Source organism: Ornithodoros turicata, chromosome 5 (genome assembly GCF_037126465.1).
Source record: "Ornithodoros turicata isolate Travis chromosome 5, ASM3712646v1, whole genome shotgun sequence".
NCBI classification, from domain to species: domain Eukaryota; kingdom Metazoa; phylum Arthropoda; class Arachnida; order Ixodida; family Argasidae; genus Ornithodoros; species Ornithodoros turicata.
In genome coordinates, this window is record NC_088205.1 from 21,765,406 (window position 1) to 21,778,440 (window position 13,035).

The following is a 13,035-nucleotide window of genomic DNA, read 5'->3' on the forward strand; positions in this document are numbered from 1 at the left end:
CATAGGGTAGAGAGGAGACCAGTGTCCCGGAGAAAAATCTTGAAATACTCAAGAACTTGGCGATGGTCCATCTGGTTAGACCAAGGGCCGAGAATGGTTGCCAATATGAATGGTGCGGCCGTGATCGACTGCAGGCGACACTGTAGAGCTGCTCTTTGGGAGGTGTGCAGATGGCAGTCGAGGAGCACATGCTTGGTATCCGCCAAAACAGCACAGCGAGAGCAGAGCATCGAGTCAGAGCGGCCGATCAGATGCTTGAAATGGGGGGTGAATGCAACCCCAAGATGAAGCCTGTGTATCAGCGACGCAAAATGGCGAGGCACACGAGAAGGCATGGTGAAGCCAAAGTCAGGGTCCACTTCACGCATCAGAACTCTTGATGGAACGTCCCGAGACCATTGCGCATGTGCGAGAGGCCTCACCACATCATTTAGGAAGGTTCGCCTGTCGCCTTTGGGGAGGGTAATCCGCACGCTTAACCGCGAATGATACGCAGCTGCTGGAGCCTCGTCAGCCTCTTCATTGCCACGGATGCCGCAGTGTGCAGGAACCCAATGGAAGTAGATAGAGTGCCCGCTGATCTCAAGACGGCTTAGTTCCTCCAGTATGTCCACCACCACAGGCGCAAGTGATCCACGAATACCCATGTTCGCTATACACTAGAGAGCTGCCTTGGAGTCGCAGTATATCACCCAGCTGCTGATAGCGGCGTATGCAATGTGCTTGAGGAAGAACAAAATGGCATGCAACTCTGCAGACGTGGATGAGGTGCGGTGCGAGAGACGGTATGCGTGGCACGACGACATAGTCGGGATTGTAAAGGCAGCAGTGGAGCAGTGTAAGTACATTTACCTATACCTACATGTACACCTACATGTATACCTATCAAGTATGGCAAATCCATTTCCTCTGTGCCTCTTGAGGATCTCCATGGCGATCTCAGGTTGAGGCTTACCTGAAGCCCTTTAAGGCCAAAGTGGAGCGTTGCTCTCTTCATATGATGGGTGGTTTTGGCACGTATTCTTAGCACGGGTGCTCATGGAATGCTGAGTACCACCAAAAACGGCCCGTATAGCTGACCATTGATGACATCACTTGATTAGACACCGATGGCTCGACTGCCTGTATTGAACCACACCAAGGCATTCTATAACCTTCACATTAAAATACTACGTCGGTCTTGTTCGCACACCAGCCACACTGGAAGGAACCAAAAGCGTCCAAAGGAAGTCACTCCGATGCATCAAAAATACCATGTCGGTCTAGTATGCACCTCAGAACCGTACAATACCAGAATCACTCTGGTGTCGCACATCACAAACACTCCAACAGTGTAGCGTTAATACCAGGAAAACTAAGAGCACAAGTTTTTCTTTCTTTTTTTTATCGGGTGGCAGCACTCAGCGCCGTCCCTAGCGAAAACTTTCACAAAACTAGGATCTCGAACGGAAACTTAGCCTCGTCCAACATACCAGTAGGCACATCCCAATCGTGTCGCATGCGCTCTTGTTGTCATTCCTGCCCTCCTCGGACGGCGTTCATCTGAGCGCGAGGTGATACGTCACTTAACTTTCTCGCTTCTGAGCGAGCGTTTCCAATGGAGACCCACGTCACACTTACGCAGGAAGTTACGTCATAGCGGGGCAGAGAATCTTCGAGACAATACCTGAAAATATCATCACTCACCAATATAAACTGAAGACATCTTGGTGGAGACGATTTCGTCCAAGTAGGTACATCCCAACGTGAAGAATGGAGTGGCTCCGGCGCCGTGCAACATCTGTCCAACCAGGAACACGTACTTGAAATGGTTCAGTGAGTTTGTGTGATTAGTCCTACAATAGCTCTGTACCACTTGGCCACCAGCGTAACACAACGGTTCAATGTCATCCAAAGTACTGTAGGAATAACGGGGTGCCACGAAATGCGGCATCGCAAACACCAAGGCTCCCAGTCCAAGCACCAGGGAACCGAGGCCGATGAACAAGGGCTTGCTTCGAGTTCCACCAAAGTAACTTATGGGCACAAGCAAAAGAAATGATGCAATGTCATACCCACTTGCTATAAGACCACTCTCTGAACTGCGTAGTTGAAACCGTCGTTCGATAGTCGTAATGACAACATTCACAAATCCATTCACGATAAGTCCTTGCAAGAAGCCTGCCCAGCAGAAGAAGAACAGCACCCATGGAGGGGTCCGAAATCTTTGCAAGAAACCAGGTGTTAGACACGCCCATCCACATGCCCCGCCGGCATCTTCATCCGAGGGACTGGATAATGCAGGTACGGGTTTTGCCTCTAGAACTAATGGCTCGTTGCTACGTGATGTGGGTATGGTACTGTTGTCTCGGCTCAAGCACCGCTCATCTGCGATTAACGTCATGCTGGGTGATTTCGAGGTTATGCTGCGTACGTTGGAGTTATCACACCTGGGAAAGACAAAAAAATGCATCTTATAGTGACGCTGACAATAATCGATCGCACAAAGCTATTTCTTTTGCTCTTTGTTTCACAATAATTCTACTGCCCGTGTAAATCAATTGAGATTACTTTGATACGTGTTTTCAAATGTCTATCATCAGCTGCCTACGTGGGCACTCACTATGTAAGGGAAAAGGGGGGCACACTAAAACCACGGTCCCTTGGCATTGCATGGTCCCTTAGCGTCTCCCGTCTGGCATTGCAAGTGCATGTGTTTCTGCTGTCAGCGCGCGATAATTGTATGCTAACAGCATGCCACAAACATGCTGTGTTACTAAGCACCGCTCGGGATACACGGGAGGATAGAAAGTGTGGATGTTTACGCTTCCTACGGATCCTGACAAGCGTGAGAAGTGGAAACGCGCCATTCCTCGCACTGAAGGTGGCAGCTTCACCTTCGACTCTCTGCTTTACTCCGCTGACCCCACATTGCCCCTTGTTCTCCCCTACCGAATGCCACCTTTCTTTACCACAGTCTTCAACCGCACGAGACTTCATGTGGCTTTTACACCGGCTTTCAAGCACTTCCTCGGTGTCGGCGCATCCAGCCTCTATGCTTGGAAGCTTGGTGAGAAGGGTAGGGACTGCGAGAAGGAGTTTGTCGACAGCATCCTCTACCTCCGCAAAAACGTCACAGTGTAACAATAACGGCCATGCCCGCGTGCGTTCTGGATTTAATTTGGTCTCGTGCTGTTACGGTGTTAAGCCACCAGCACTTGTATGTGTGCGGCCCTTGTCTTCTCTTCTTATAAATTTACTTATAAATTTGGAATTTGGTTTGATAAGCCCCCGAAACGCGTATGTCACGGCTGGAAATAGTAGGCCGGGATCTACTCGCCGAGTCACCGGGCCGGACCATTTTTCGATGCGCCCGGGACGGGTCGGGCCCGGAAAAGTCGGCCCGTGCAGGGCTCTAACCTCCATCACATCCTCCTGGTGTGCGGACAGTACGATCGCTAGCGCGCCCTCATGGAAACTGCTCTGCAACGCGTCGATCAACGCCAGTTCGACTTAGCCTAAATTCTCGGGCCATGGTCGGACCCCTCACATCTGATGCAAGGCCTACGAGTTGTTGCTGAGTTCCTCTTCGGCACTGGACTAATGGACGAACTCTAATAGGACACATTTCCATCATCATCACTTTTTCATCCCTTCCACAAGCACAATGGGGCAGTGTACCGCCATAACGGCGGGAAATGACCCACCATATCATCATCCCATGTATGTATGTGTGTGTTCACCTTCGACTCTCCTCACACACGTGCTTGCGAGAAGCACTTCGACCGGACCGATGTCGTGTAGCACGATGAATTCATCATCAACGGTGAGAAAGTGCTACAGAAACGTGACAGACCAAAGCTTCGAGATGATGCAGTGCCGCGCATAATCGACGGGTGCACGTCGTATCGAAGCACGCTCAAACCACGAAGCATTATAGGGTTAAACACGATTTCTCCCTGATTTCCTGCCACTAAGAAATCGTAGTGTCGGTTTCCACTGAAGATAAACAAAGATCGCCACGTGTAACACGTGTAAGAATGAGTCACGTACGTTCCCAGCAGCACACCCATGTGTGTCAGCACTGCCCTTTGGGGACTAGCCCTGGTACGTACGTACGTACGTACGTACGTACGTACACACACACACACACACACACACACACACACACACACACACACACACACACACACACACACACACACACACACACACAACACACAACACACACAAAATGACTTAATATACAAGAGGAGAAACATTGACACCCGAAGGCACAATTATCTCCCGATTTCTCGTGGAATTACAGATTTAAAATAGCGCCCGTTCTTACCTCTTGAATCTGAGAAAAGCATTTAACCCGAAAATGTCACTCCCTAAGTATAAAGGGGCACCGTTTAATAAGCAGTCACTGATCAGGCATATGGAATTTCAACAACAACAACAACAAATAAGTTAATGATAATGAATGGGGAAATTCGCCACGTAAGATGCAGCCCACTACCCCAAGGCACAATGGGGCAGGATGAGATGTGTCCTGATGATGAGGTGATGAACGATACTAAATAGGGTCTATAGTCAGTGAAGTCAGTAAGATATCAGAACGGTAGGCAAAGCCACAGCACACAAAAACACACTCACAGCACACAGGTACGCAGGCAGGTTATAGGGTAGAGAGGAGACCAGTGTCCCGGAGAAAAATTTTGAAATACTCAAGAACTTGGCGATGGTCAATCTGGTTAGACCAATGGCCGAGAATGGTTGCCAATGTGAATGGTGCGGCCGTGATCGACTGCAGGCGACACTGTACAGCTGCCCTTTGGGAGGCGTACAGATGGCAGTCGAGGAGCACATGCTTGGTATCCGCCAAAACCGCACAGCGAGAGCAGAGATTCGAGTCAGAGCGGCCGATCAGATGCTTGAAATGGGGGGTGAATGCAACCCCAAGACGAAGCCTGTGTATCAGCGACGCAAAATGGCGAGGCACAAGAGAAGGCATGGTGAAACCAAAGTCAGGGTCCACTTCACGCATCAGAACTCTTGATGGAACGTCCCGAGACCATTGCGCACGTGCGAGAGGCCTCACCACATCATTTAGGAAGGTTCGCCTGTCGCCTTTGGGGAGGGTAATCCGCACGCTTGATCGGGAATGATACGCAGCTGCTGCAGCCTCGTCAGCCTCTTCATTGCCGCGGATGCCGCAGTGTGCAGGAACCCACTGGAAGTAGATAGAATGCCCGCTGATCTCAAGACGACTTAGTTCCTCCAGTATGTCCACCACCACAGGCGCAAGTGATCCACGAATACCCATGTTCGCTATACACTGGAGAGCTGCGTTGGAGTCGCAGTATATCACCCAGCTGCTGATAGCGGCGGAAGCAATGTGCTTGAGGAGGAACAAAATGGCATGCAACTCTGCAGACGTGGATGAGGTGCGGGGCGAGAGACGGTATGCGTGGCACGACGACATAGTCGGGAATGTAAACGCAGCAGTGGAGCAGTGTAAGTTGGACGACCTATCTGTGAATACTGCAGTGTGCGAAGGGTAACGGCACTGCATCATGTCTAGCGCAAGTTGTTTCAACACGGGTGCTGCAACGTGGTCCCTCTTGAGCCCAGGAATGGTAGTGGAGATCGAAGGTATCGAAAAGACCCACGGAGGGGACCTGGGGACGACTGATCTTCCAACGAAAGCCGGTAGCAAGGGCTTTGCAGCAGCGATGCAGCGAGAAATGTTGCTCTGCCTCCGCCTTTTGAGCTTCGAAACCAAGGGGTGACGACGGTGTTCCGCGACGAGGCGTAGATAATGGCGCACAGTTTCTCTGAGACGCAAGACCTCTACTGGCAGCTCGCGGGCCTCTGCCACCACCATGCACGTTTCAGCGGCGCGGGGTACACCGAGGCAGACCCTCAAGCTTCTGGCCAACATACACCGAAGCCTCTGTTCAGATGTTCTTGAGATGCCGTGTAAGACCGGGAGGCTGTAGAGAATGGTTCCCCGAACCAATGCCCATGAATCGATAGGAAAGCTTCCTGATCAATCCCCCATGCAGCGCCAGCGAAGTGAGAAATGACATTGGTCCAGCGTTGAACTTTCGCTTCCAGGTACATGATATGGGCGCTCCACGAGAGATTGGCGTCTAAGATAACACCCAGGAATTTGTGGCACTTCACTTGGCTGAGTGTATTATTGCCTAGCGAAAGAGGGAAGGCGCTCATGCGTTTCCGCGTGAACGGGAGCACAACTGTCTTCTCAGCCGAGATGTCCATGCCAGCCTTGGTGAAGTAATGCTGAACAGCATACAACGTGTTTTGAAGGCGGCGTTGAATCGCAGGCCTTGATTTACCGGTGGTCCAAACGCACACATCGTCTGCATATACAGAGAGCTGAACTTTGCGATGAACGCAACGCTTGATATCCGCCATAACCAAATAATAGACTTCCTTGAGGAACGCTTTGGGTCAAAACTGTTTTTTTTTGCGTGCCACCATTCCGAGTGCAGACGAAAATGGTTCTGTTGGACAAGAAGTCAGCCACCCAGCCTGCGAGACACTCTAGCCCGGAGGAGGGTGTGCAATACATAAGTATGACTGACCGTATCATAGGCACGTTTGACATCAAGGAAAACAGCCTCGACAATCCTCTTGCAGCTCTTGGCGACTTCAACAGCAGTCACAAGGTCCATAAGGGCGTCAACTGAGCTACGGTGCCGACGGAAGCCCGCCATCTCATCAGGGAAAACGTGATTCCTTTCCAACCACCATTCCAGCCTGTGTAGAACCATCCGCTCCATCACCTTACCAACACAACTGGTAAGGCTAAGTGGACGGAAAGAGGACAGGTGCAACGGATGTTTGCCAGGCTTCAGCAATGGGACCACCATGGCCTCCTTCTAGCTTGCGGGTACCTGGCCAGATCTCCATGACCTGTTGCATATAAACAGCAAGGTTCGAAGGCCCTCAGCGCCAAGATTTCGAAAAGCTGAATAGGTGATCCCGTCTGCACCAGGGGACGATTTGGGTCGGGACAAACGAAGGGCAGTTTTAAGCTCTGGCAGAGAAAAATCCACATCAAGAAAAACTGCAAGCAAATGCATTTTGAGCTTCACTGGCCAAGGGTATGTTGAGAGTTGAGTGACGTAATAAATTCAGTGAGTGAGTATACATTGTTGTTGTCAGCTCGTTGCCTGCATCCATCCCTGTCTGCCTTCGGATTCTCTCATTATTTGTTCTGCTTCACTAGCGCAGAAGTAGCATCGCAGTGGGATCACATTTTATATCCATATACGTGTAATGAGTATGGCGGATGAAGTTCATCCCTTATATTTGTAGGGCCACGTTCAGAATATGCGTTTCCACTTACTGCTAATACTAAAGTACTTTAAAGAGTATCATAAATACGAGGGTGGTTCCATAAGTATCCGGCCTGACCAACTTTTAATAGTCATAGAGACGAAACAAGTGTATCACTTTTCGACATAGCCACCCTGAACTTCGATGCACTTGACACCTTTCAACCAGCATTCTTATACCCTTGTAAAAATAGTCCGAAGTTTTGTCCGCAAAATGCTGGAAAACTGCCTCTTGCACCTTACTATCGTTTTGAAATCTCCGTCCTCTGAGATCCCTCTTCAAGTTTGAGAACAGGAAGTAGTCACTCGGTGCCAAGTCTGGACTGTAGGGTGGGTGGTGGATTTCTTTGAAGCCGCACTCCTTCAGTGCAGCCCTGGCAACAGAAGCCGTGTCGACAGGGGCATTGTCCTGGAGCAACCGGACACCTCGACTCAACCTGCCGCGCCTCTTTTCCTTGATGGCGTCTCTTAGTCGGTGCAGGAGTGAAGCATAATAAGTCGCATTCACTGTGGTGTTCCTCTCTTTGAAGTCGATGAGGAGGATCCCGTGACAATCCCAAAATATCGTTGCCATGATCTTCTTTGTGGATTGTGTGACCTTGGCTTTTCTTGGGGGTGCTTCTCCTGGTTTGCGCCCTTCCATCGACTCCTTTTTCGAAAGGGGATCATAGTAGAGCACCATAGTCTCATCCCCTGTGACAATTGACTTCAATATTTCTTCTTCGTTCTCTTGACAGAGCTCCAAAAACTCTTTGGCACAGACGACGCGCTGTTGCTTTTGAACTAACGAGAGAAGTCGTGGCAGCCATCTCGCACTGACCTTTTTCATGTGAAGGCCCTCGCCGATGATGCGAAAAACGGGAGTTGCCTCAGGACAGAAGCCGCCGATATTTCGAACAGAGACTGTTCTTCGTGCTCGAGACTGTGGTTCGAGACATCGTGCTCTTTTATCAAGAATTTTATCACAGCGCGGTACTCGATTTTTTTCCATTTTAACTGAAGAGTGCAGCCTGGCTGTTTGAAATGCCACTCTCCAACCGACAAAAGCATGGAGAGGGTTGAGGGTGGTGCTCCGGCCCTCCAACAGATGGCGCCACGCGTCCTTAATCGCATTTTCAAATTCGCGCGCATTTTCTACCTCGGGCCGGAAACTTATGGAACCACCCTCGTACTTCTCAGAGTATTTAGTACTCTACTCAAATTACTTCCAGTTTTAAGTGTTTTGTACTTTGTTTTAAATGCTTTTTACGTGGCGTATTTATTTTAAATACTTTAGCGGAGTATTTTGTACACCTCTGCTTGAACCGTACGTTCAAACAATGTGTGGTCTAACATATATTCGTTACAGCATCTTAGTGACTACACGCGCTCGCCTTCGTTTCATTTACATCCCTCTTTTCCTTTGATTCATTACCGTAGATATCTTCCCCTTTCCATCTAGATTATACTGTTTCGTAGACCTTTTTTCAATCTGTGAAATGTTTCATGAATAGCTCAGAATTTAATTTTGGATTCCTTTTGTTAACCACCTCTTCATGTCTAGTACCCCTCTCGCTGCTCCTGGGGCTCAAGGAGACGTTTTCGTTCAGCGGAAAGTCAGTCCACGCAAGATGCTGAAATCATCACACTGCATCACGGAAAAATAAAGAAATATGTGGGCATTGTGTGCAGCAGACATTCATCCACAGGTGGCTCCATTTATACACTAATTTAAAAGAATATAATGTGCCTAGACGGCTCAAAGTATTTACGGAAGTAGTTACAGTATTTAAATACTGTCTTAATGTATTTATATTTTGTATTTAATTACTTTCATCACAAAGTATTTATAGGCAGTATTTAAATACATGAAAACATGTAGCATTTTGTATTTATATTTAAATACCCGAAAAGTGTATTTATGCCCATACCTGGTTCCAATCCTACCACCGGCTGTGCTGTCTGAGGATTTCCCTATGTTTTCCGAAGACTTTCCAGACGAATGTCGGCACAGTTTCCCCTGAAGTCGGCCCAGGACGCATACTAACCCCTCCTGTCCCCCACTCCTTCCTGCTGTCCTCTCTCCATCTGTCCACATCTGTTCGCCCTCATAGCCACAGTCGTTTCGCGGGGCTAACACGGAATTTTAAAAAAATCTGATCTGGAGTACCCAGCCTCACCACTACAACGCTGTACTTCATACTTCACCCACACGCCGTCTCACCTAGCCCGTATCTAATCAGCTCAACTCTCCCCACAGCAACGATGATGAGTGAACAAGCCGATGACTAGCTGAGCGGGGAGTGAGCGAAAGGGTCGCAGGGCGAGAGATGAGAGATGAGAGTGTGCGGCGGTGCCAACCTCTGCCGGTTACATCCCAAGCAGCACAATGTACTGAAAGTCGAGTGCAATAGGGGTGGACGGGTAGGTGGAAGGCCTTGAACAGATTCGTGATACTGAAGAACATTTGAGTTAAAGACCGTTTTGAGTCACATCGGTGTCTTTATTCGTGTTCCACGTCCACCACGGAAAGAAAAGAAGGCACCACGTGCACTTTGAGAGAAACACGTTCATGTTCCTGAAGATGGAAGACCCCGGTAGCCATCTTTAGAAAGGGCTACAGGTAGAATGGAGGCGGAACAAGGCCATACAACTAACAATATGTAAGGACTTACATAGAAACATTACAATATCAAAAGCTATATGTAAATGTGGCTTTCTTGTCATTTCGTGATTTTTTGCTACAGTACTTCCAGTCTACCAAGTTGGCGGTGCTGTTGAACCATCCGACGTCATTTGTTTGTGAACAGGGAGAGGTCTATTCGCGTGGTCATTTCCAGGCAGATTTTTTTGCCAGATTCTGAGCAACTGCATTCGCTTGGTCAAAACTTAGCAATCTCATGCGTTCTCGTGGCACTTTCCGATCGAGACGACCGGGCAGCGGTTGACAACTATATCCGGTGTCGTCACGTCCGCACCGCCAGTGGGGCGGGGGCCCTCATTGGCCCGCACGTCCAAGTTAGCAGATGGCAGAACCCGAAGACGACAGACCACGATGCCCCTAGCGTGATCCAAGATACTAAACCGCTTGATTCCTGGCACTCGTGTTCGGGTGGCCACGTGATCCAGCGCGTGCGCCGACCTAGCTTCTGCTTGGTCTTGACAGAGTTTTGAAAGCTTTACGCTTAGAATTAGTTTAGGAAAATGTTCCAGAATTATCTTTGTGACCTACTAGAAGAGTACTACCTAGATAGAAGATTGGATCAGAACTGTAGAGCACTTTCAGAACGTGCACGGCATGCAGCATCTGCATGAAATCCCTCTGACCAGCTATCAACAGGATTTTCATGCATGGTACAATACCTGGTTCATGGAGCTCAACGTCAGCAAATGCGTATATGTCCGTTTCACGCGATCGTTGCGCCTATAGACAGAGCCACATACTCAATTTCGGAGTATGTGGCTAGTTGACTACCATACTCGCCCCTATATACTCCATACTCACCCCTACAGAACTGTATGACTTCACATTACATCTAACCTGACATGGAACGACAACATCTTTGCTATCTACAAGAAAACAAATAGCTCACTTGCGTTGCTTCGGCGGAGCATTTGTCCAGCAGCTCCTGCTGAAAAAACTCATCACTTACACCACTCTGATTAGGTTGGAGTAAGGAGCAGTAGTTTCCCCAGAAATCGACCTCTGGGGGTTACCGAGCTTCGAAAAAGAGGAGGGGTGTATATGTTTATGGGTAGATTCGGTAAGGGGTTGCAAACAAACAAGGGGAGTGTAGGGAAACCCCTGTGCATCAGTATGGGACCGTCGCTACTCATACTTAGCATCTCACATTGATTCCGTCAAAAAAAGGTGCGTTCGGTTTATACTGACAAATTGTTCTATCAAGTTTATCAATAATGAAACATAGCTTAGGCATATGCCAAATCTGAAATCTAGAAGAAAATTATCCGCATTTGCTTGTTTCACAAGTTTTATACAGAAACAACTTTATTTTGTGATTATGATGTGATTGCCCTTTGGAAGGGCCCTTAAGGTTTAATAAATGAAATGAGAAAATGACTGGAGCCCACTGCAGGTGGTAAAAGGGAATAATGGGCCGCCAAACAGTGAGGACCCAAGTACTACGGTGTCCAAAAAGGTCCTTTCAGGGCAGAGCATTGGTGGGCTCCATTTGGGCAATTTTGACGAAGCTTTTTACAATTATACAGCTTCTTTACAGCAAATAAGATTCAAGGCTCGTTACACCTCTTAGCGCACTGATCACAGCTTAAAGCTATTAAAGCATATGCCACTCCGGGAATCATTTACATGATCGTTCCTGCTTAAAGCCCAAGTCGAGTGAAACTCCCTTCCCGAGGCCCTCCGGTGATATTTCGCGGGCAATTATTTTCTTATCTGTTCTCTCAATAAGTAACCACAGTGTTTGATCTGCTGTTTCTTTGTAAATTGACCTTTATATTGTTCCTCTTTTTTCTCTCTCGTATTAGTGCTATTAGTGTTCCATACCCATGTATTGACTCTCATGGTCCTTTGGGTATTCAAATAATAAATAAATTAAATGTTTTTCTTTAATTTTCCTTTTGTTCTTTAAGGTCACATGACACGAGGGAACCACGCCTCGTTATGCAGGAACATAGCCCGGAAAGTCGATACGTCAGAGGTTTTACGGCGGCTAGAAAGATTGACGTTAATCCCCCTCAAAGTGCGGTGGCGAGGATTTTCCCTGAGGTATTAGACGGGCAAGATGGACTGCTGCAATATAGCGGGATATTCCCTCCCCGTCTTTCTTTTGTATTCATGTCGTGTGGACACGATTAAAGTCTTTCTCTTGGCCGTCCTTGCTTTTGGATGGGCATACTATGAAGTTCATGGCGCTATGCCGAAGGAAAAATCTTTTTGCGGGATAAATGTGATTCCACACGCTTTACAGCAAAGAGACAAAACCGTCGTATATGACGCCAGAGAAAATAATTATTTCTTGATCTGGCGTTGGATGCAGAGCTGTACAAGTTGCAGTTACATGACAGAAAACACGGGAAAAGTTACTGAAATACTGTTACTCATGGAATGTAATTGAGTTAGTCTTGAGATACTTGAGGTGGACGAAATGTCAGCTTGCTGCCAAAAGAGCACAAAAAATAAGGCTTTACGAAGTAGACTTGGTGGGGTGTGTATGCAATGAAACGTACGCCTCAGAAGAAAACAAAAGGCATAATCTAACTCTGGTGATAACGTGTTGGGTATATAGCACTATTCGCGACATTCAAGAAGAAAAATGGTGCATGTAGACCATAAAATTTTGATGAATCAAAAAGTAAGTTCCAGATCCACGTTACTGACCTAAAAAAAAAGACGCGGTAATTTAAATATTGTTTCTGTACATTTACTGTGTCTGTAAATGTAAGGAAAGGGGACATATTGAATGTATAGTATAAAATGCTTGGGTTTTAAAAATACGCAATATCATAGACAGATTCATTTAAATTCAAGGTGTTCTCAGTCCTCAGCCCGCGTGATAATGTCCGTATTTTCCGGTGTATACACTGAGAAAGTGTCCCCAAGACACTGGAGCTTTTTCCAGGAAGGTCGAATTTTAGGCAGGGAAGGGCAACGGTATATATTACCGAAATTGGAGATGGTAACGATAACGGAAACGGAAACACATAGCACTGTCCTCCATTACCGGAAACGGAAACGGAAACG

At 47.8% G+C, this 13,035-nt stretch overlaps 1 protein-coding gene across 3 annotated transcripts in view; it reads right to left on the reverse strand.

Annotated features, from left to right (window-relative positions):
* LOC135394201 (solute carrier organic anion transporter family member 4A1-like) overlaps positions 1-13,035 on the reverse strand; it is a 121,349-nt gene that overhangs the window by 37,136 nt on the left and 71,178 nt on the right. For all 3 annotated transcript variants that reach the window (XM_064624811.1, XM_064624813.1, XM_064624812.1), the window contains one exon: positions 1,687-2,429. In XM_064624811.1, the coding sequence (XP_064480881.1) occupies positions 1,687-2,383 (697 nt within the window). In that variant the 5' untranslated portion in view covers positions 2,384-2,429. The remainder of the gene's footprint in view (positions 1-1,686; positions 2,430-13,035) is intronic.